Source organism: Dermacentor silvarum, chromosome 8 (genome assembly GCF_013339745.2).
Source record: "Dermacentor silvarum isolate Dsil-2018 chromosome 8, BIME_Dsil_1.4, whole genome shotgun sequence".
Lineage (NCBI taxonomy): Eukaryota > Metazoa > Arthropoda > Arachnida > Ixodida > Ixodidae > Dermacentor > Dermacentor silvarum.
Genome location: NC_051161.1, coordinates 27,585,308 through 27,610,387, shown reverse-complemented (window position 1 = coordinate 27,610,387; position 25,080 = coordinate 27,585,308). Strand labels below are relative to the sequence as shown.

Here is a 25,080-nt window from a genome sequence, read left to right as displayed (position 1 = left end):
TTCGCCTCCATCGAAATGCGGCCGCCGCGGCCGGGATTCGATCCCGCGATCTCGTGCTCAGCAGCGCAACGCCTTAGCTGACTAAGCCACCGCGGCGGGTAATTGCACACGTTTTCAAACCAAATAATAGTAATACAAAGCTTGCTTTGTCCTTTAATAATGGTGAACAACTGGAAAATGGACTTTCAGCTGTTTAGTTACTAGCTTTGTAACGAGAGATGCTTGGCTATACAACGGACATGAATGAGACATGTACACACTGTATTGTTCCTATAATGAAAATTTATTGCACTCTGTGCACGTACATTGCATTAGTATCACGATCCAAAAAAAAAAAAGAGCTTAGTGGATGCAGCAATAAAATCCAAGAGCAAAAACTAGAACTCACAACTTCAACTGACAATTGAATTGATGTGAAGCCAACAACAAAACATGCCAGTAAGTATTGGTCACCATACCACTAAACACATCTATGCTGTGAAATCAAATTCAATACCAAATCAAATAGTCCATACGATTTCCGGTGGAATTAAAAATTTCATCAGTGGTTAAAAATAGTTAAATTACGCATCACAAGTAGTTAAATTATGCATGATAGGAACATCATCAGGAAAAACAGGCGTTCAGATAAACAACAGGATCACAATGATGGACTGTGCAAAGCAGCAGTAGCACAATAAAAACATCGCAGAATTTTTGAAGCGTGCTAACTTCACATTTTCATACTTTTGAACACAAGAATTGCTTCCCAGAACAAGTAACCAGCTAGTACAGATTACAGGTACAGGTTAAATGCACAGGAACATTGCAATAAATACCCACTCATACAGGCCAATCGCAGCAGCTAACCCAAACATTCCTGGCGATGCCACTGCACCAAAGTAGTCTCATATGAGAGAAGTGGGCCACAGTATGACATACCCAGCCTCAGATAAAAAACATTTTCCTCTCCATCAGCTTTGCTATCTTAACAGCATCATCGAGGATGGAAGTCGGTAGCATGGAACCACTAGAGCTGCTCCCAGAATCGGAAGAGTCAGTGCGAGCGTCTACATAGCACTTCGCCCGCTTTGTGGCATGGTGGGCGTAGTAGACTGGCGTGGGAATGGACACTGATCGAGAGCAACGGGCATACGTGTGACAGAGACCATACGTGAGCTTCTGAAGCGTGTCCGCTTTGAAATCATTGTCATCCCAGAGCACATAGTAGTGGGCAGGGCGGCTGGTGCCTTGGATACCAAAGTGTGAGCAAAGAAAGAAGTCAAAGTCGACAGGGTGGGTGACAACCGTGTCAACGACAGTGCCTGGAGGCACATTACCATGCTTTCCGCTGCCATCATTCCTGTTCCTTGGCATGAAGCGAGTCTGGTGTCTTTTCTGCACAGTGAGAAAGGTGATGCCAGGCTGATAGCTGGACTCCAGTGCTGTGCACGCTTCTCGCAAGGCAGCAAGTTCATACCGCTGGACTTGGCTGAACTGCCCCTCACTGACTCCATCTCGATAGAAGATGATCTTCTCAGGTTTCACTTTGTTGTTTATTTGGTAGAAGCTCATAAGAAGGTCCTTTGCAATGTTTTTCATGTCTTCAATGATTTCAATGCGTGCTTTTGCTACCGTGTTCTGCTTCTGGATGCGAAAAGTGGCAATGTAGCGGAATGCATAACGGTCCACACTTGCGACAACAGCTGCAATGGAAGGCTTGTTCATTTCTGTCGGTGCCGGGTGAGTCACATCAGCGCCCATTATAATGACTGGGCGGTTGAAAACTATGGTCTTTACTTCTTGTGGAATCGTGTTGTTGATGCCACCCAACTTTGCGTTAACCTTCTGAAGGATGTTGAGAACTGTTGCACGGTTGCATCTTTTTGTGATACTTTGGTCTGTAACACACTGTGTCACAATGCCAAGTTCAGTTTCTGCAACATTTTTCAGCGGACTGTAAAATGGAGAATTTCTGCCATTGCCAGCGAGGATAACGAAAACAATCTGAAGGTCTGGAAATTGTTTTTTCTGTTCGCAGAGCACCCATTTAGGATCGGCACTGGGCTTGCAATATGTGATCTTAGCTGGTGGTTTTACAGTCATACCTAGATCGGTGCCATGTTGCCTCATCATGGACACAAAATTGTCAATCGCATCTTCAGGACAGAAACGAGGGTTGCAAGTGGTCACTATAGTCCAGACAGTCATACTGGCAGCTTGGATGAACTGCTTGTTCTGGAGCTCCCATGCGCCATTGGCAGGATGAGCCAGCTGTTCATTTTTGTACACTACGTCAGGTGCGGGCAGCACTCTGGCTGAAAGCGCCACCGGCTTCGCACTCATGCGGATGCCAAAGTGATCCAAGTAAGGCTTGTTTGCAGCAATGCAGCTTTTGACATCCTCTTCAATGTTTCGAAACCTCTCAGATGGAGGCACAGCTGCCTTTCTAACGACCATGCTGGTTTGGTTCTCGTCCAGCTTGCGTTTGCAATGTTGGCCGGGAATGACCTCGCAAACCTCCACGGGAATGTAGTTTTTCTTGGAACCAACTTCAATACATGGAAGGTTTGGATACCGCAGTGGCCTATACTTCTGAGCAAAGTACTGAGCAACTGTCATGGGAGGATCACCAAAAGTGAGCCGGCTCGCTGGAGCAGCAGTCAACTTTTCAATGACATACTTGCGGCGATAAGGCAAGTGGGTCACGTGCACTTTCAACCTTTTCAGCTTCTTGTTCAGCTGGAGGATCTGGACATCCTGCAGTTTGACAACTTGCTTTATGTCCAAGTCACCTCTCCGGTCACCTAATATCTTGCCCATAAGATCCACTAGGGGCCCTGGCTCAAAAAATGCAGTTACCATTGTGTTAACATTCACAAAAGGTTTCCATTGTCCAGGTCGCAGGCTAGTCTGGAAGCCATGCCACAGCTCAAGGCCACCACCAAGAGATGCATTGGCTACAGGTTGCCTGAAGAGAGACCTGCCCACAACTGCAAGAAGGGTAGATGGACCATACCGGAGGATAATTTCCAAAGCCTGCACTACAGCTTTTGGCACTTCTGGCGTCTTCGATTGACCATTGTAAAGCTGTTGCATAAGACTGAGATCTAGCTGTGCTGCAAACTGTATCTTCACCACAAACTCGTCTGGTTTTGAGCGACCTTCTTCTTCCATAATGACAGTGAATGTTTGCCTTTCAAAGCCAAGGGCACTTCTAGTATACATGTTTTTCTGGCCATCAAATGCAGGCAAGTTGCCTTTTAAATGCTTGGCATGTTGCTTCACAAGAAGCATAAAGACACGACGCTTGCAATCCTTTGATATCACAGACTGCACACTCCCCCCTTGTTTGCGAACGCCTATGTCTACGTCGTAGTGGTACATGTTCCCTGTGGGTAGCACTACTTCAAAATGATTTGCAACTATATCAATGCGACGTCCAACCATCCCGTAATCAGGACGACGGGGGAATTGAGTGCTGACAGCAGGCAGCTGAACACGCAGGCCAGCTAGTTCCAGAGCGGATGTAGTAGTGCTTCCATCGCTACACCTTTCTGGTGGTCGGTTTCCACTAGATCTGGGCATGTCAGGTGGAGTAGGCGGTGGTGTATCAGGCGTTGGATACTCTGAAAAGAAAACAGTTACAAATTGTCAGGAGATATTGAGCAGTCTGCACTACCCATTCTAACGAAGCAAACTTCTTGCTAATTTGAGGTAAAACGTGAAAAAAAAAAATTTGAGTGCCGTGCTACAGACAAGTGGATGACAATTTTCCGTTTCATTATGGCAGGCTTTCATTGTCTGAAACGGAAAATTGTCATCCACTTGTCTGTAGCACGGCACTCAAATTTTCCCTTTCAGGAACATTCCTCCACCTTGCATTCTGCAGAGATGACACGCCAAAAATTTGCCAAGTTCACGAATCACCTTTTGTACTCATTTATACAGTATCACAATTTCAAGACGCCTCTATTAGTGCACATTACAGATTTCCGACTAATTCATAATGCGAAAACATCTTACATGATTTCATTCACCAAGAGAGGGAAGAAAAAAAGAAAATAGAGGACTGTGCTATGCAACTGCTCACATATATTCGAGAGTTTTGGGGCAATCAGTGCACTATATCGTCAGCAACATGTAGGGGAACACAAGAGTACATTCTAGATACCCTCAAACTCAACTTCAGCAATATGGGGCAGGCGCCATTGAAAAAGGGAAGGTAGGTTCTGGTATCAACTGGTATTCCCAGCAATGTTATGACAATGTGGGTAGCATCTTGGCAGCAGCCGATAGTGATAATGCTGTCCTCTAAAATCCTTGCTTAGCGTCCGCTATTCTTATCTACGCTCCCACTCGCCTCTTCATTGGCAGTGACAAATGCCACAGCTGTGATAGGCACAGTGGTGGGACTGATCAAATTCATTTCTTAGCAATTTTTGGAGCAAGTGAAATAGCGTTTTAGAGCAGTTTGGAGCAGACAAAATTTCATTTTGGAGCAATTTGGAGCATTCTTGTTCTTTCTGGGTTTTTACATGCCAAAACCAGTTCTGATTATGAGGCACGCCGCAGTGGAGGGCTCCAGATTAATTTTGACCACCTGGGATTCTTTAATGTGCACTACAACGCAAGCACACAGGTGTTTTTGCATTTCGCCTCCATCGACATGCGGCTGCCATGGCCGGGATTCGATCCCGTGAACTCGTGCTTAGCAGCGCAACGTCTTAGCTGACTGAGCCGCCGCGACGGGTACAATTTGGAGCAGATAAAATATCATTCTGAAGCAGTTTGGAGCAGGCAAATCTTAATTCTGGTGGAATAATGGAATATGGAATAGGGCAGCGCTTTCCTGCAAAGCCGAAAACATCAGTGACACTACGATCGAAATATCCCGCGCCGATGCTCATAATGATAGCAGAAAATGTTCTCAAATTATGCGGTCCAGTCAATGCAGTAACGTAATTTCTGGGTCACCATATGTCAACGCAGACCAAGAGAGCTACAGTCAACCCTGTGCTGGTATACGTAGAACTATTTCAATCTGTATTTATTGCGATAGCAATTATATGGACACTCCAGGCGTATTTCTGCCGTTTTCGTCACCGTGATGTTCAGTTTGAAGTCCAGGGTCGATAACATTGTCGCCGCACGCTGTATAGACGTTTTCACGAGGGCGCTTCCAACAGTCTGGCGTAGAGAGTATGTGTCAGTGTTGCCTGTTCGGTCTGGACTGTGAGCTTGCCTTGCGCTTGCATTGCGGAGTGGTAGCTTTCCTTCGATGTTTCCGTTTATTAGTGTCAAGAATGACTGACACTTGTAAATAATGTCAAATACTCATCAAAAGGCGACAGGCCAACACTGTGCAGTTTATGGGTGCACAAACAACCAGCGGAAAATAACGATTTTGGGGACTAAATGTGTCCACAACACAGCACTACACGAGACCACTGCCAATATTTTATGCATACCTGCCAACCTCCCAATATGAAAATTCGGGAGACTACCATGCGACGGGAGGGGTCAAAAAAGTTTTTAACCCCCCCCCCCCTCCCCAGAATGTTGCAGCGGTGCGAAACAGCGCACGTGGTAGAGTCCATATACACTTGTCACGACTCCGCGAAGTGACAAAGCACAGAAACTCAGTCGTGTATGATCTCAGAAATAGTTGCAAATACCGTATTTTCCGGTGTATACCACGCATTTTTTTCTGAATTATTCGTCGGTGCGTCTTATAGAATGGTGCAGCATATGTTTTTTTTTTTCCGGAAAAACTGCCGTCAAAATCTGATTTGATGTTATGGCCACGCGAAGAGCGCTGGTTGACTTAACTGTCTGGCTTCTGTGCACGATATCGAGGTGCCGGGTTCTTTTCGCGATCGAGTTCCTGAGCGCAGTGCGAGAAGGAAGGAGCAGCAACGCAAGCGCCGGCAGGACTACCAATTCCGAAGTCGTTGCATCTGCGGATCGCTATCAAGATACAGCACGCGCCGCTGCGCAAACTACGCAGTTGCTATCAGAGTACAAGCCCCCCCCCCCCCCCCCCCCCATTCCCCCCTACCTTCCAGGCTAGCGCGCCTTCCCACTTTCCTTCCTTGTGCGTGATTCGGCTCACCGTCGCAGGCTTTCTTTCACTCGCAGGTACAGCATACGGCGCGCGGGGACGAGCCCTTGGACTTTATATGGAACATCGCGGCAGCCACGACAGTAGAAATGCGCCTGGAGTGGAAATATATGGCATTCATAGGCTTGCGCATGACCCGCGTTTACGGAGTGAAACGTCACTGTAATTTTTTTAAATCAATTACCGAACGAACAGCTGCGTCTTATACACCGGTGCGATTTATATACGTCTTTTTCCGGAAAACTGCCGTTTTTAGGGGGGTGCGTATTATACAAACATGTGAGCTATAGAGGGAAAATACGGTACTTATTCTTGGCTTTTGAAAGTGCCATCGATCGTTCCAACTAAACTCAGGGAAACAGAGTAGTTCGGCATTCGCACTTCACTCGACAAACTGACAAAGCCAACTGATGCCTTGCGCACTCACGGTCATATAACGACTGAATTGCTAAAAACGCTCGACCCGACCTGAGACGAGCCAATCCAGAAAATCCAATATGGCAGCGCCCGTCGGCTGCTCGCGCTCGTGGTGGTGCCGGTGGCCACTACCACGATTCACGTACATGCTGGTGAAGAACTGCTCCCGCGCCGCTTTTTCGCATGGTTATATTACCGTCCATAAAGAAAAAAAGAAGTGGCGGTCACTTTTATGGAGATTTGAGGTCGCGTCCGTAGTATCGGGAGAGGCGAGAAAAATTCGGGAGGCTCCCGGACAATTCGGGAGAGTTGGCAGGTATGCTTATGTTCATGCTTCACCAGTTTCCTGCATCACCTGAGGACTTAGCATTTCAGTCTGATGTGAACGAACCAATGCACACATCAGTAAAATAATGCATTTTGTCAAACTCTTTTCGGCTTATTTCCCCAATAGGTTGCAAGAATTGTCAGCTCTTCAATGCAATATTTTCTAGTATGTAGTGGCAGAGGCTACATTTTTTTCTTTCAAACACGACTTCATTCCAGTGTTGTACGGAACGGCGTTCCTGGAAATAGTTCCCTTTGGGAGGAACTGTAACAGTAACTCGTTAGGTTTACGGAAGAACGGCAGAGGGAACGGCGTTCCTTTTGTAATCGTTCCATGGCATTCCACCACACTGAACAGACGCACGCACGCAGCACATCATGCAGGGCGGATGGGCGACCGCGTGAGGTGCAAATAACTACCGCTTGCCTGTCACGTGACTATGGTGCATTTTCTTTCGAGAGTTCTCTGTTATATTTTTTTATGACTAGGCTTCAAGATGGTCACGTGACGCTCTCTACTGCAGTTCCTTTCCTCCATGCCGGCCTGTTGGACACCAACATCGAGATGTAACACTTGCCGAGTTCAGACAAGGGTCTTTACTAAATTGCAAATATGTATTCTGGACACTAGCTTTGATCTTCAGGACCAACTTTGGGCCATCCAGCAAGCCCGGGAAGCTACCGAGAGACAGGCTCTCTGCTGCCCCCGGCGCGGCCTAGACCCAGGCCATCAATTTGCCGGATATTTATTAAAGTTGTCTCCACTCACTCATTTTTATTTTTCACTCATACTGCAATATTGAATCAGCATTCACTAAATGCCTGTGTATTGTTCCTTTCGATGCGGTTTCTAGTGCGAGAAATTTTATTATATCCTCCTAAGACCCCTTGCACAATATATTGCACATTGCCTGAACTTTTTTTCGAAATTCACTCGGAAGTAATCACGCAAGATATTCACTCTGGGTATGACGTACGGTGCATGTGTAACTGTAAAGATGTGGTTTACTCCTATTTTTCTCATTAGCTTTCGCGAAATTTTACAATAAGTTGGTCTAGGCCTCTGTGTTGTCCTAAATGGCGGAAAGCAACCTCGAGGCGTGTTTCGAAGTCACCGAGATTGCGTGAAAATACTGGACGCGGCAGCAACATGGCAATGTACTACAGGTAGTTCAATCTTCATCTCAGCGTTTAAACAATTAAATGCAGTTTTTACCACAGCTAACATGAGGAGATGATGGAGATAGTCATTTTTTTCACGCACATGGAGACGGAGCTTTTTGCATCTATCCTTGGTATTCCAATTTTAATAATTGTTTTTCAAGTTCATGACATAACATAGACAATAAAAACCACCTTGAAGAGCGATTATGCACCGTTGTTGAGTTCGGGTCTCGGGAGGATATTGGTGCATGCGAGTAAATTTCTATTTGTAGATCTGAAGCACAGCATCTTGACTGCACATTTGAATACCGAAGCGGAAAATGCCATATGTGTTGCACTTGTAATAGACGAGCACCAAAGTTGCAGTTAGACATGTCTGAAGTATGTCCGGTGCTCCCTGAAAAAATTTGTCTAGAAGCATTTCTTTCTCCAGATAATCTGCCACCGGCGATGTTCAAATTCGTATAATATACGTAGTTCGATGCGAGTTTTATATTGCTCACTTTATTTCGCCTCAGGATTGTCCGACACTATATTCTAAATTTGAAAAATTGAATATAATGTTAATAAAACGACACATTCCAATGTTCGAAGTGTAACTGTAACACGTTCCTTTCCCATTAAAATAACTTGTAACGGGAACTCGTTCCAAGACTGGGAAGGAAAGAGGAACGAGCTTCCGTTCCCGTTTTAGAGAAATGTGTACAACACTGCTTCATTCCAGTGCCTAATACGGGGGTCACACGGTGCACTTTTGATCGGGATCAAGCCCGATCCAATCTGGATCGAATTTCTCGGCCGCGATTGGCTTACTTGCTCAATCTGCGGAAGGAAGCCAATCGTGGACGAACATTCTGATTCAGATTGGGCTCGATCACGATCAAAAGTGGCCGTGTGGCAGCGGTATGAGACAAATTGAAGCATTCTGTAAGAGAACTAGTCGTTAAATACACTTTGCAACGATCTGGAAAAATTGTGCCCTATGGAAGTTGTATGCAGCCCCTGTGTCTGCCAGAACATTGTTTCTGCGTTCACACGTGCCGTGCACATAAAGATAATTTCAAAATCTAGCACCTGGGCTGTATCAGTTCGCCACAGGTACCACGCAGCTCGAGCGCTACACTTCTGCTTTGACATTTGGTTATAAGCACCCTGTGCTTCACTAGATTCAATAAATTTTGCATGACTGAGTTGTTGAGTTGCGTCGGAAGAGAATGGAGTAACCACCACGTTTCTAACAACCGATGATACACGTCGGCGGGCCACCGGCACCTGGTTCTAAGCGTTGCCTGACAGCTACATACGCGCCTGCTTTCGCGAAATGATGTAAGCTTCAACCACGAAACGTAATAGTGATCAGATTGAATCGACGGCTAGTCACACGTGCCCAGCAATAACGATGAAAAAAAAAAAAATTATTACTTTCAAGAGCAGCAAAGAACAGTGCAAGAAATGCAGCTCCACTAACATGAAACCTGGGATAGTGCGAAGCAGTAATGTGCCGGTGCTGGAGTAGCGCTACAGCCCGGGCACATACCTGCCAGGTTCGGAGAAACGAAATCCGGGAGATCTTCGGAACGAGGGGGGGGGGTCAGTCGGTAACACCCCCCATGTCGATATTTCAAAGTACTCCCAGATGAACTTCACTACAATTTTATTTACAGATCTACATACAGATCAAGGTCTCACTTTTGCAAGCATGTCGTTGTTGCCTAATTTTGCCTTCAAAAATTCTTTAAAATTTAAATTATCGGGTCTTACATCTCACAACCGCCATCCGATTATGAGGCACGCCGTAGTGGGGAACTCCCGATTAATTGGACCACCTGGGATTATTTAACGTGCACTCAATGGACAGCACACGGGCGTTTTTGCATTTCGCCCCCAACAAATGCGACCGTCACGGCCGAGGTTTGATCCCGCGAACTCATGCTTAGCAGCGCAATGCGAAAGCCACACACGACGGGTGTTCAAAAAATTCTTCAGATGTTTGATTCTAAGAAATTTCATTTCTTTCACATCAATGTGAAGATGACGTTTCCCAGCGTCTTAGACGAGCGACACATGGACGAGCGGCGCTGTGTCTTCGTATTTTCCCCGATGTTAAATTGCCTCTCGCAATCTGCACTGCTCTGTGGTATCAACAAAATACCCAGCGTCACTTCGGCTGAGCACTACATAAAAAATATCCTATACTTCTTGCGCTAGTGCTCCTTGCTTTTAAAGCCATGACCGACAACAGGCCTAAGCAATGCCAGAGCGGCTGACGCCGAGGAGAATGTTGGAGAATCAGAGTGTTGCTAGTTGTGGAACGCAGCTTTTGCTTGTTAGCTTGATGAGACTAGGGCGACTAGGGCATGCAACAAACCCGTCAGCGCAAAGAGCGGCTCTGCAGTTAACAAAATAGCGCATGTATAGGGTTCCCCTACTACTTTCTTAACAATGTTTTGTGCGATGAACTTCCAAATGGATTGGGTTGGGTTCTTTTTGCCAATGTGGCCTGACAAAGCGCTGGACGCGGATAACAACAGGATACAACTGCAATTTCCGGGAGATTGTCCTGTAAACCGTACAACCGGAAGAAATGGTCTAAACCCAGGAGTCTCTTATGTAATTCGGGAGACTTGGCAGGTATGCTATTCTCGTTGGGTGGGCTGCGTCTTATCAGAATGGTTAAGTCTAGCTGTGCTATTGTCAGTGCTAGCCGTCGACCCTTTCGATTAGTTGTCTCGTAACCCCGCGTTGGGTGTGCTGCATTAAAGTCCCCTACGATAAGCAACCGTTGCATTGCTTCCTTTAGGGCGTGTTTGAAGAGCCAGTCGAAACAGTCTGCCCACTCTTTCTGGGCACTATAGATGTTAAGGACAAAGAAGCTAGGCTCTTTCCTGTCTACGGGAATGATTTCTATGAGTATGTGCGGTATGCGTTCGGAGCTGAGAATGTGGTCGATTGCGGTTAATCTCTTTGACACTAATGTTGCTGTTTTAATAGGACCATTCTGTTGTTCTTTGTACGCAAAAGTATAGTATCCAGTAAGTTTAGGTTCAGTGTATGTTTCTTGTAGTGCCAATATGTTTGGTGTGTGTGTCTGTGCGTGTAGAACTGTGTTAGATTTCCTTGTTTCCGGCGGAAACTGCAGCAGTTCCATTACCAAATTTTGATCTAACATCTAACTAGTATGCCTAACTTCGCATCACGGAAACAATGCTGATGTAATTTATTGCTGCCACCATGCTGCCTAGATGGCCAGCCTAAGGAGCTGAATTCTGCTGCCATGGTTGCCCCACTGTTAAAACATTAGATTCTTTCAGAATACTGTCGTGCGCAATTTCTTGTACTCTTGAAAAAGCAGTGGTCACGCCAGCATGCATAAGATGACCACAACAAAAATCTTGGAAAAAAAGAAGCTTCTTGCGACACCTGCAGGTTTTGAATGTTATGGAAGCTGGTCTTTAGAAAAAAATATGGTAAGAGGGACCACAACTATTTTGCACAGCTCAATCGGAGCATGTGAACCAAGTTTCATAGCACCTTTGCACTAATGTATATCTTGACTCTTACCACTTTCGTACTCCAACAAATTTTCTTAAATTATAGCTCATCAGTAGGCTTGTTTCCAAATTGCACTTGGCAAGGAGACTACCCACTGCACTGGTTCAGGGCTACGACATTCTGTTGCTGAGCACAGGGGTCTAACACTTGGGGTCCAGTGGTTTCTGTAGGAATCGTAATGCTTTACAAAAAATATCCAATGTGGAGAAAACCAGAAAAACAAACCCATAAGCTAATCCTAGAAATCTGAGTGGGAGCTACGCTAATTCCAAAACTTTGTAAATTCGCTGACGCAGTAAATGTGGTTCTCCTCAATACTATTTCACAAATATTCATGCGTCGTATCAAGATGAGGGGAAGCCTCTATGCGGTATCCTTGGAACATAGTACCTAAAAGATATCGCTTGCCTTGGGGAAAAGAAAAATGGTTTTCAAATATTTTACCCATATAATTCACTGTTAAGTCTCAATGAAGAAGTAGGAAGAACCATATGTTTCTTCAACGCCTTGACTTTGGACAGTGTTAGAGGTGATCCAAGTCACCTGGACTTGTGCTGAAACTGGAAAAGTGGTGCTTATCGAATGAGCATATGAACAGCTGTTCCTGGGCCACACCATTCACAAGTCTGGCGTCCGTTCCAAACCGCAGAAGCCATGGCCTGCAGACAAGAAGGCTGTGCAACAGATACCTTGGCCTGTGTGCCTATTACAGGCATTTTGTCAGATATTTCACACATTGCCAAGCCACTGACCCCATCTCACAAAATCTGACATCGACTTCAAGGGGGAAACCCAGCAGGTCAAAGCATTTCAAGAGCTGAAATGACGCTTGCAGACACCACTGGTACTAGCACACTTTGACGAAGACGCCGATACGGAAACCCACACTTTGGCACCTTGGTGCCACGCTAGTTCAAAGGAAGGGCAGAGTTGACAGTATTGTAGCTTATGCTAGCCAGTCATTGTCGAAAGCAGACGTGAATTATTCTACAATGAAAAAAAAAAGTGCCTTGCAATCATTTGGGCTAGAGTCAAATTTTGGCCTTACCTATAGAGAAGGCACTTCTAAGTCATAAGCGACCACCATGCCTTGCGTCGGCTGGCAATTTTACGGGACCCTTTGGGTCGCCTAGCACAATGGAATCTTAGATCTAACATCACCAGGTTTTTAAGTCTGGACAGAAGCAATCCGATGCTGACTGCCTGACCCACGTCCCTCTTGACCTGTCGTTGCAAGCCGCCTACCTGGAAATAAGAGCAGACATCGCTGCACAACAACGATCCGACGCGAAGTTATAAAGCCCTGTGGAGTACTTAGAAGGCAAGACCAGTATGGTCCCTAGGGTATTTAAACGTGGATTGTGTTCGATTGCACTGCAAAACAAGACGACCACAGCACCACGCGGAGGCATCAGTAGCAGACACCACCTACAGCAAAAAATTTACAACGGCCAGGGTGCAGTGCGCGCTTGTCAGCTTCGATGCCCCACTGCAGAAACACGAATTTCGGCACCTACCAGACTGCGTGCGTAAACTTTATGCCGACTGTTTGCTACAAGTGCTTCGTGTCGAAGGACATCTGCATCATCTGGTCTGAATCAAGCTCAAACAATTATTTTCACTGTTCAAATGTTGTGAAAGCGCAGCTAGCCTTGCATTGTTACATCAACAGCACTGAGCAAGTAATGGAAAAAAAAAAAAGAAAAAGTGTTTGTGCAAAGGAAATGCTCGTTAGTGTTGGGCTTTTTTTGTGAGTGCATTATCTCTGCACGTTATAATTGTCACTAAGGGAAAATATGTTTCGATACGCAATTTCCCAATTGTCAGGTCAGTTTTTTTTATTTTTCAGGTACTGCAATGATTTAAATTGTCGGTTAAATGAAGGTGAGCATGAACACTTATGGTAATTCAATGCCTGAAAATAAAACATGTCAGCAGGAGGTTATGTTCATGCTCAGGAAGTCTGCAGAGACTGGGTATTTATTGATCTTATGTGCGTCACGTTGAATTTACATTCCACACAAAAGTGTCTCAAGGCAGACATTTCATTATTCTCACTCTGTATACTGCGTTTGTTCTTACATTATGCACATTTCAATGGAAAATGAACAGATTATTCACAATATTTTTTCTGTTATCCTGCATGTATTACATATGCATAAAGCTGTGATGTTCTTCAGGAGCACATGAGTGCGAAAAGTGTTTCGTTATGTTAAATTGTGGGGCTTAACGTTCCGTAGCTGAAAATTGGACTATGAGGTATGCCATAGTGCAAGCCTCCAGATTTATTTTCACCACTTGGCGTTTTTGACCGCAGATCCCAAACACGGTAAGACGAGCATTTGTTTACATGAAATATCTGGGAATGTGGCTGCCATGGTTGGGAATCGAACCCACGGCCTCGTGCTAAGCAGAGCAATGCTATGGTACTGAGTGGACCAAGTCAGTAATGCGACATGAAAGCAATGAGTTCGAATACGAGTCTCGATAGAACTGTTTCTGTTATCCTTTTTATTTTACTGCAGCCTTTTTTTTTAACTGTCCAGACTTCGTATCTCTTCTTTCTGTTCAATGTGGACAGATTGAAAAGCTATTGCAACATTTTTTTCAGACCACATAAGATCCTCCGAAAAACTGGTGCACCGGACTGAGGTTGTGCCTGACAGCCTTACGTAATCACAGCGATACCACGCACGACCTAAAATTGTCCACCTGGCGAGTCTTAAGCCACTCTATGCACACTGACAAACCTTTGGAGTTTTCAATTTTTCTTTACTACCTGTTGTTTTGTTTTTCCGCTTTTGTGTTCTGTCTGCAGCATCGAGACAATGCTTTTTAAGAAGGGGGCATTGACACTTGTACTTGCTTATCTTTTTCCGGTGACTGCTTTTCACTGGTTAAATAATGTCAAGCTTTACTCCCCAGCGTAGTACTGCTGAATCTACCTGAACATTCTGGATTCTTGTGGCCGATTCTATCTGTTGTCTGTGTTGTCACCGAACATTTCGTAACCTGACTACATGCGTTACGCGAACAGTGTACATTCCAGAACTTGTGTGAATACCAGCTATTATGTTGGAACCTTCCACGAATCAAATGTATAAATAGTCGACGCATCTGGCCTGCAGATCAGATTTCGAAGAGTCTGCAACCGCTATCATTGTTCTTGGCGTTACTTGTCTTGCAGGGCATAGGTTCGCCCAATGAAAAGATTCGTGACTGGCATTGTGCTGCAGCGATTGTTCACTTTTACTACAACGTGACAATATCAACCACTTTTCCCACCTGACAACACTGCTGGAATGGCTGTTTGCTGCAGTGCACTATGCAGTCTATGTGCAAGTCTATGCTAACTCTGCCTTGGCAGCAGTTATCTTTCACATAGATGAAGGCAACCTTGCTTGTTTTTTCCTTTTGGAAACCAGCACCATGCAAGTAAAAGTGCCAAGTGCGATACTGAGTGATCCGGACCGTAAAATCCAACCTTTTTGCAAGAACAGAGCAGCAGTGAGCACAAAATTCTTTTTTTCAGCGCATTTAAGACAAAAATGCACAAGCACGAGCAGGGCTCCACCCAGAGCAACAGCTGCGGAAAATTGGCAGTGCAGCACAACAGTCCCGGGACGAGCAAGTGTGCAAGCAGCACGGTCTGCTCAGTACACAGTTGGCAAAATTTCAACGAAAACTGGTGATGTCTGGCCTCAAATGCTTGGAAGACACACCATGTTGATGTCAATGTCATGAGGTGCTGTACATAGCTTGACTTACCTCACACACTTTAAATTGAATTTAAATATGTTTCAAGCTACACACTAATGTTATTGTGTAGATGCCTGTGTGTCTACAGATAGATCTCCCAAGTTATTTAACTTCTCAATTCTGTGTCAGTACTCTTTGAAAGTACTGACATGCCGTTCAAGACTTCATTTTTTTTTTCCGTTAAATGAGAGCCTCATACTTGTACATCTAAATCCCAGAAGAAACACAAGCAAGCCCTAGAGAGCCCTGAATAATTTAATATAACAGATATTCCAAAGTCAGTTACGGCGCAATAGCTGGTCACGTGGGAGCAGAAAAGTACAACATTTTGACACTTGCTATGACTCACTCGGTTGTCTGCTATGCTGCGACATTGGTCCTCACAATGAGTAGCAGCATAGCAAGCACCTGAGCAAGTTGCTGCGAGCGTCAAATGTCACAATTTCCTGCTCTCGTGTCACGACAGCACAACCAAGTAGAAACAAAACCGAAACTGGCTGTAGAAGACCTATGATAGCTCTTCTACGGCCAGCTATCTAATCAAATTATTTAGGGAGCTCTTAATGTGCACTCAGCAATGCATGAAGGCGCGCAAAATTTTCGAAAGGGGAGAGGCCTAGACAGAAAACTGCTCAGGCCCTCCGCGTGCGTGGGCTAACTGTGTCCTCCCCCCCCCCCTCCTTCTCTCTCTATCATCTTGCTATTCCCTCTTTCCCCTCCCCAAGAGTGGGGTAGCCAACCAGACGCATTTCTGGTTAACATCCCTGCCTTCTCTCCTCATGCTTAAAGGAGTACTGACACAAAAATTTGAAGTCGAGATAACTTGTGAGATCGATTTAGGGGGACACATGCACATCGTCTACAAAATATCAGTGGCAAACGAAGCTTAGAACATGTTTAAAATCAATTTTAAATGTATGTGCGCGCAGCCACCCGCAAAGCGCAGCACCTCGCGTCATTAACATCAAGGAGGGATTGTAAATAACCAAGAAAACGCTACGTCACGAGTTTGTGCTGCCGTCGGGGCAGGGCCAGCGAGCAAGTTTCTCGCCGCTCCGATCGTCCCGGTGCTTTTTTTTTTCTCTCCCTGTTCGAGACGCTGGCCTTGTTCGCCGCTGACGGCGGCACGAAAATCGGCTCAATAGTTTCTTACACGAGATAACCCTTAGAGCAAAGTGACCTCGAAAGTGTGCATGTTATGAAACGTTGTGCGAAATGGTTAATCGTTGCTGTGATTTTGACTCGCAAGCGGTCAGCGCAGCCGCCGCAGCAATCGTCTCTACGAAGTGGCTCGCCTTGCTAACGTGTTTTCTCATCGCTACCAATGCCGTCGGCAAAACTAATTGCACTGTCAGTTATGAGCGTCATAAATATGCAGACGCTGATTGTCATGACGAATATAGGTGCTTTATTATGAGCTGCGGACGGATCACAAGGGCCGTCGGCCACGGATCAGACGGCCAGAGAGCTAGGCCTGTACCATTTCCCAGCGATCGCCAGCTCGCCTGTGGTGGATTGAGTCAAAAGTGGTTGGCCACGTCTAATACGGTGGCGACTCCCGTCTGGAGGAAATAGTCGCCGTGGGACGACGAAAACGAAGACGGCGACGACATCGCAAAGCTCGTGCAGGCGTAGCAGACGAACTACCAACACGAAGTTCGCTCGCCTGCGAGCGCGCTGGCTTGAACACGTCACAGTTTTGTGCGATCACGTGCTCACTGTGTTTGCAATCCCTCTTCTCCCATCTCGTTGCTCTCTGAAACCAAAACTTGGACTGGTCGCTGCAAAGACTCCAAATAATTACCTGTCGCGCTCTGAAGCAAATGATGTTTCGCAGCGTGAATACTGGGTCATTAGCTACTTATTACAGCAGAAAGAACAAGTTCGAAAATTTTTGTGTCAGTACTCCTTTAACAGTGGAGCTGTTTAAGCTGAAAGTCAGTCTGTAATGCATTAACAAAAAACTGCTGAACGATAACGTCACCTATGTTGCCTAGCAACTACCTGCCACAGCTGCGCCTCGCTTCTCCTAGCTCCGGCAACGCTCCTCCACTGCCACCCCAGCGATGACGTCACTGCGCATTGCATAGCGCATCTTGCAACGCCGACACCACATTCCACCGTGTTGCTATGCAGACACCGCGTTTCAGCAGACCCGTTCCGTATATGGGGTCGCCTAGCAATCAGTTACCCAGCTTTGCCAAGCCATATCATTGCTTCGCGCTGCAATTCTTGCTTTGCTTAGTCATGACAACACTTTGTGAAGCTTGGTCATGACATCACACTGACGTCACGTCGCCACGACGACGACACACACAACTCTCGTAGACTTCGCACGGAGTAAATGTAACATGGGACGGCCGAAGAAGTACAAGACTCCCGAAGAAGTCGCTCTGCTGGAAGCTCCGAGCCGAGAATGAATGCGGCGATTGCATGCTCATCCGGAGCCTATCAAAACTTAGCCAAACATAGTAAAATTTAGCTGAGCCTAGCGACACTGGAAGAAGATAGGTGATCACCAGCTCCGCTGTTTCTCCAGCCTTGTACAACTTAGTGCAAGCTGCGCTAATTTTTTTTCAATGGTTTAACGGTCTAGGACCTTCACTAAATGCAAAAAATGCCAGAAGTACTGACAATTTCAAAAGTGCAGAAATTCTATGACACATTTGTCGCACATAAAATGATGACACTCAGCAAGTAGGTTGGAAAACACTCGTAAGATACCTTATATTTGGTCCTAACGCTGCTCACAGAATGCTGTATATGGTGTTACTGACATGAAATCTTGATGCAGAGGAAAATTAGTAGACATGTAGCGGCAAGGTGGGCATGACGATGTTGCTCATGATAAAATAAGCAAAATAAGCGAGATTGATGTGCGCGTTTCAGGCTGTGCTTGCCTATGACAGATGCAGTGATCGCACAAATGGACTGAGATATTATGTGACTACATGACGCGTGCACCTTCGGGGTACAAAAACCGAAACTGGTTTGCAGAAACACGTATTACAGTAAAGTGTTTAGGGAAGTTGCTTGCAACCCGCCGGGGTGGCTCAGTCAGCTAAGGCGTTGCGCTGCTGAGTACGAGGTTGCGGGATCGAATCCCGGCCGCATTTTGATGGAGGCGAAATGCAAAAATGCCCGTGTGCTTGCGTTGTAGTGCACGTTAAAGAACCCCAGGTGGTCAAAAGTTAATTTGGAGTCCTCCACTACGGCATGCCTCATAATCAGAACTGGTTTTGGCACGTAAAACTCCATAAAGAAGAAGGAACTTGCTTGCAAGTATTGCTTACCAGTAATGTGATACCAGCACTATTTCAACAACTTTGCTGAAACAGAAGAAGTGAACTTGGGCCACTTGGTACATGTTGAAGCTAAAAAGAGTAACCATGAGGGACAGGACAAAACAGAAGGGAACAAATGGAGCACCGACTATCACCCAGTTCTTACTGCGCACACAGCAATGCATGAAGGTGCGCGAAATTTCCGAAAGGGGAGAGGCCCAGACAATAAACTGAATTGCAAGTAAAGGAACAAGGCATAATATCAAAGACCAAAATTAGAAAAGTTGCGAAATGGTTCGTCATCCACACTCAAGAAACAACTTTCTTGAAGAGCGATACAGATGATGCACTCCTGAATGTATCCTCTTTCCCATTGATGCAGAAAGCCGCATATCTCATGTGCACAAAGGTGCCATTAGTGCTTTAGTATTTGGCACCAATTAAACAAGGCCTCACAACCACATCGGGAGCAATGCAATGCTCGGCGGCTGCCTTCACTTTCCTTCTTTAAATTGGCATACTCCGCAATGACCTCATGAGTGGGGGATTTCATATACACCATTGTGGTATCAGTCAACAAGTTCCTGCTGAAGCATGACTCTTTCAATGGTACTCACTTGTACGGGGTGGTGTGTGTGACAGCTCTGCTGTTTCCTGTGGCTGTGGCCTGTTGCTCTGTGATTGGCCTCTGCCTCGGTTTCCACCACCTCTGCCTCTACCGCGGCCTCTTCCTCGGCCTCGAAATCCTTCTGCCTGCATTGCTCACCTTGACATAGGGCATTACAATATTAAGTGCGATGCTTCAAACAAACCCGAAAAGCGCCAGCTGAATTTTGGCATTAATAGGGAGTTTTAAGAAATAGCGCACCCAAGTGTCTGAGTATCCACAGCCCCATCCATTGCTTGCGCTCTTTTGTATACACTCTTGCACGTCTTTTTTCATTTCTTTTTCTTTTTGTACGCCCGGCAGTTTGAGCCCTCAAACTTTGGCTGCGCATAACCTAAAGCTCCCTAATGGCCGCTACCTTAATACCGGTGTCACAAGGCTCACTGTGGATATCAATTGAGCTCAATCCGGATCGAAATTCTCGACCGCGATTCACTCACTCCCGCAGCCTACGAAAAGGAACCAATCGCGACCGAAAAATTCGATCCCGATTGCGATCGAAAGTGCGCGGTGGGACACGTATCATACACACCACACTACGAAATGAACAGGAACTGCGCAAAAAGAAACTGCTCTTCCAAATACAGCCAGAGCCAACGTCAGCAGCGTTCACAATTTGCTAATGGCTCAAATTTATGCACACACAAAAATCAAGCAAACACTTCGCGAAAATGCGTGGGTCATAAACATTACGGCCGCCACTAATAACGAAAAAGTGGGTGACGCAACACGGAAGGTAGCGCACAATTCCCAAAACGTCCCCCTACGTTTTCATTGCAGTCCCGGCAAAATGCGATGACAACATGCGACAACTACGTAACAGCGACAACTTAACAAGGCAAGACACTGCAACTGCTGATGCAACCTCTTACCACGAGCCGAGTGTCTTCGAACGCGATCGAAAGTGGCCAGTGAAAATAAGATCGGAGGTGTCCTAACACAAACAGGCCGATGTGCACTGTGCTTGAAGGCACACCGGTAAAAACAAAGCAATAACGCAGTGACTGCAGTAGTTACCTTTCAATACTGCTGGCACTAGTTAGTGCTAACGCTATTTGGAAGTCTCAACAGGTTGACCCCGATTGAGCAATAGTATAGTTTATAGTTTCGGAGTGCTACGACAGCTGCGATGCTACTTGTGGAGTAGGCGGTATGCAGGCCGAAATACACAATTTCTGATTGTGACACAATGTAAATGTGGACAGGGCGTTCAGATCTTGTGCAGTGTTGAAACTTAAGTGCTGCTTTATGGTATAACGCGTCCGAAAAGAAGGGTAACAAACACAAGAGTTATATATGGCACAAAAAAGGTATAGGCATTATTAGCGCAGCTAATTCTAGCAATCTACATAGAGCTCTAATGCGGCGCTGAATAAACGGACAAAGCCACAGCTTCCCGGACGGACTTACCAAATAATATCGTCCGTTCTCGGCAGAACTACACACATAGATGAACCGTCACCGGCACTCACCTACTGTGAACTAACAGAACTAATCAGCTGACCACACACAAAACCTGCTACATGGCCAGCTGGCTGGATGGATACCCTGAGTGCATTCCTTGAAACAGAGTGGTTGGGTTGATGCGCGGGAGAAAACGCACGAGGTCACTAAAAAGGCTTTTTCATTTTCACACACCCTTTAGATTAATAATGCCGAAATTTTCATAAATCAGAACGTACTTTGCTTTTGCTACATATTCAGATCATAGACATCATATTCTGTTTCCCTGGTGGCAAGCGATGACGATAGCATGCCAAAATACGCGGTGTCCAAATACATGCTCCAGCAACGGCTCTGGGTAACAAAAGTTAATCTCGAAGGTCATGCTTTTCCCGGCTGCACAGGCCGCAAGCGTGTTCGTCTCCACGTCCCTCTGAACCTAAAATGTAAATCTTGAAGGCTGTGCTTTGACTAATATAAAGCGGAAAGAAAATATTTTGAGCCGAAAATACGTCGTTGACGTCGGGTTGCCATGAACTTTCACGATTAGATTGGATATGAGTCGGGCCGAGCGTCAGTGGTCTGCCTTTTTCCCCCTCAAAACGTTTTTCTGTATTTACCGCTGCTCTGTACTTGCTCAAACTATGCTGTACTGATAGTGAACTAGAATGCTCCTCTATGCGCGAGCGGGAGGGTGCGCCAGTGCATTGGCGTTAGGCCTCAGACATAGAGTTATTATAACTGACTCACTAATATAACTGATTTATATATTAACTTTATGGCCTCAGAGATTCGCGCACGTTGGCAGGCTTGCTTCGGCCGTCCCATTCGCACGGAGAGAGCGTAATGTAAGTGGTGGGTGTGGCCCATAGCCGGCTCCCATGCACCGCGGTGCTCGCACTCGAGGGCTTTTCATGCGTCGAGGACATCGAGGACGCTATCGCGCGCTCCTGTACTGTTTCTGCGGCTTGAACGAGGCGAGAAAAACAAGATTCTGCACTGCTGTATCTTCTAGCCGCTAGATGAAACGCACGAGGTGCGGCCCACCGTTACTAGATGCGGCCTGTCACGTCGCCCGAAACCAGTGTGAGGCGCCTAGTTCTCCGCGCCACCGCTGCGGCGCCACTGCTCCTGGACAGGCGCGCGGGTGGGAACATTTGGAGTTACTGTATATTCCTGTAACTCTAGGAACATTTCTTTGGCGGCGCCCGCATGCGGCCGCTTGCGTTTGCATTTTATTGACGCGAAAGTTGTGCTTTGTGTATTCAAAATATAAACATTTGTCGCAGTTTCACCCGAAAGGCGAAGGAGCAGTTGCGATAGCAAATTAGTAGAGAGCTATACGGAGTAAGGATAAGTAGTTTTATCAGCTGTATAAACTTGGACATGCAGCAGAACCAGCTACGCGCAGAACTGTTGACGCCGTCGGCGTTTTGCCCGCGTCCGCACTGAACGCGCGCGGCGTTGGTGACTGTTGCCAGTGCTTCTGGGGGCGGCTCGGAGGTTTTCGACGAGATCAGAATGGGACACTCGTCGAGCAGCGTCGGAAATATTACCCACCTTCTCGCCTCGCAACGTTTTTATATAAATAGGCATTTGGTGCCGCAGCTAAACGTCGCCTCCCCTCCCTCCCGTCCCCCACGGCCTTTCGCGCGACGGAGGAAGTCGCGTTTGCTCTCTATATATGGTGATTGTAAAGGAGGAAAGAGACGCTTAATTCTGCAGCCCTTCAGGAAGCACGGGGCAGAACGCGCGTTCGCTCCCAGTGAACGCGCGCGTCCCTCGCGCGCTTCCACTCGCACATACAGCATACGGCGCGCGGCGACGATTTCATCCCCGTTGACGTCATACGGAACCTCACGGCGACGGCAGAAATCCGCTTTGGAGTGTCCATATAATTGCTATCGCAATAAAATAGAATCTCAACGCTGCATGCAAGGATATCAATATACCCAGGAGTCGGTATTGGCCCGATAATAGGCTCATATCTATAGGCCCGGACGGCTCACCTCTGCCGCTGGTTTCAAGCCTTATGGCCATCGTTCAGAGGAACTGGCGAGTTCTTTATCGAGAGGCAGTATTGCTGATACAGAGGGCGCTTTTGTTGAGTGTGCCGATTTACTTGCCTCGCTTGACGTGCTTGTTTAAAAAAAAAATAAAAAAAATAACGTTAAACGAAACTTCTTACAAAAGCGTGCATAATGACATAGCTTTGTATAACTATTTTCTGCTAGATTTCTGTAGTTTCACCTTTCTAGAAAAATGGGGTAGATAGCAGTTTATAACGGATCGTACATTCAGCCACATTGCCGGCGTGTAGCATATTTATGTAAAGACGATGCAGTAAAAAAAAAAAAAGTTGTTCAGCGTGAATAGAGCAATTACAATTGTGAAAAAAAAAAAGATCTAGGGAGGCAGTGCCAATTGTTATTTTCTTTATTTACACGATGTGAAGCCACGGAAAAGCGTCTCGTTCAACAGCTTGAAAATCATACTACTTTCCGTGTAGGCGAGTTTTAACCGCTCCACAGTTGCATTCAGGTCCCCGGTCCAGTTCGCAGTAGCGGCTGTAACAATTTGCTTAGAAACACCTAAGAGTTCCGCGGTGTGGCCCTCGGTGAAGTGAACACGCCAATTAAAAAAGAAGATGACACCATCTTCCCGTAGGGGAACCCTGAGTAGTATGCGAAGCAGCCATGGGGTCGACTGAAGGTAGTTTTATCAGCTGTATAAACTTGGACATGCAGCAGCACCAGCAACGCGCAGAACTGTTGTCGACGCCATCAGCGTTTTGCCCGCGTTCGCACCGAACGCGCGCGGCGTTGGTGACTGTTGCCGGTGCCTCTGGGGCGCCTACCGTCGCGCCTCTAACCTAAGCTGTAGCTTCGCATTATCGCGCGCGGAGCCGCAGGTGTTGCCATTCGTTGCGCAATCCGGAGAGGAGAGGAGCGTCGAGGAATGCCGAGAGGAGAGGAGGGGGAGGAGGATCCGCATGCGCAGTAGGGGTGTGGACGCACGGCGGATGTATAGAGGGAGGGAGTGACATAGCCCCGAGCATAAGATGCTTCGCATCTAAAACGTGTCCCTCGGCACCGAAATGCTTCCCTGTCGCAAAATGTTTTTCAGCCATGCTTTACGGCGTTCTACGTCGCACGAAAACTGAGGGTACCGGATTAATGGTTCTTTTCTTGCGTTAGTATAGCACGCAACAGTTGCGCGGGATGGTGCTACATGTAACACGACAAGGACATCGACACATTTATACTACAGTGCCTAGAATATACTTATTCTAGTACCAAAAACATCGGTACCGAAAACTAGTACCGAAAACATCTAGTACCGAAACATCGAACCGGAAACATCGGTTCCAAGCAAAATTATTTCCGCTAGACAAAGCGATGCATAAATTGTACATTTTATGAAAAACAATATCCACTGTCAAACTTGAAACACGAACGAGAGCTCCGATACTTGTCGAGCTCAGCTGCAGTGCACAGCTACCGACGGCAGACGACCGGCTCATCTGTGCTCGCATCGCAGCCGACGGCGTCGCCAATATCAGCGCATTTTATTCTTTGTGTACAATTATTGCGAAGAGCGACAACAACGGTAAGAAAATATTGCGGCTCGTGGCGTCGCTAATTCATTCCGAAGCGCTGTCCGCTTTAGCTTTGAATGGAACCGAAAAGGCCTAGCGACGATATCGGCGCCGTTGAGCGATCAGCGGCGGTGAGGCTGCCGCACAAATGAGTCCCGGTCTCATCCTCTCTACGGCAAGGAAATCTCGCCGTTCGCGAACAAAACCGCTATAGAACGGCGGCCCGTGAATGGCAAACGGCGTGCAGCGAGTTATCGTGCAGGTAATACGCGAACGGGCCTTAGCCGCGACTCAGCGCTTCTTGGCTACCCGCTGTTGCTTCCTTGCCGGCCCGCGCTCATGCGAAGCATGCCGCTGTGGACCCTGTGTTTCGCGCACGTTAGAAAGGCCAACACTGTCGCACAGATGCACCCTGTGACATCGTGAGGTGGTGTTGCATCGTGACGACCGCTGGGGACGGAAAGGCCAGGAGAGGAGGACGGCATTGTTTTCTTGTTTTTGTGGCGCGCCCGAGGCGCTTAGCGCTGCAGCGTTTGGTATCCGAGTTCGACATTTTGTAACGTTCAGTAGGCGAGCGTTGTGAGAACCAGCCCGCTCCGCCGTAGCCTCACCAGTACCGTACCTAGCCTTTCCAGTGCAAGGCATAGAAGGACTGAAAGTACCGCGAGGGTGATCAAACGCGATCCTTGATTGCCAAACCCTCCATTTATGCTGAACACCTTGAACCATTTTTTTTTCTGCAAAGCATTTCTGAAATGTGTTATTT

The 25,080-nt window shown here is 46.6% G+C and overlaps 1 protein-coding gene across 3 annotated transcripts in view; it reads right to left on the bottom strand.

Annotated features, from left to right (window-relative positions):
- Nucleotides 1-264: 264 nt before the first annotated feature.
- Nucleotides 265-25,080, bottom strand: part of LOC119460889 (protein argonaute-2-like) — a 47,758-nt gene continuing 22,942 nt past the window's right edge. Inside the window, exons 1-3 of one of the 3 annotated variants that reach the window (XM_037722004.2) lie at nt 20,684-20,754; nt 19,224-19,372; nt 265-3,608 (exon numbers count right to left, since the gene is read on the bottom strand). In XM_037722004.2, the coding sequence (XP_037577932.1) occupies nt 928-3,608; nt 19,224-19,365 (2,823 nt within the window). In that variant the 5' untranslated portion in view covers nt 19,366-19,372; nt 20,684-20,754 and the 3' untranslated portion in view covers nt 265-927. Of the gene's footprint in view, nt 3,609-19,223; nt 19,373-20,683; nt 20,755-25,080 lie in introns of those variants that run through there. The other 2 variants (XM_049672463.1, XM_049672462.1) reach the window with 2 other exon arrangements.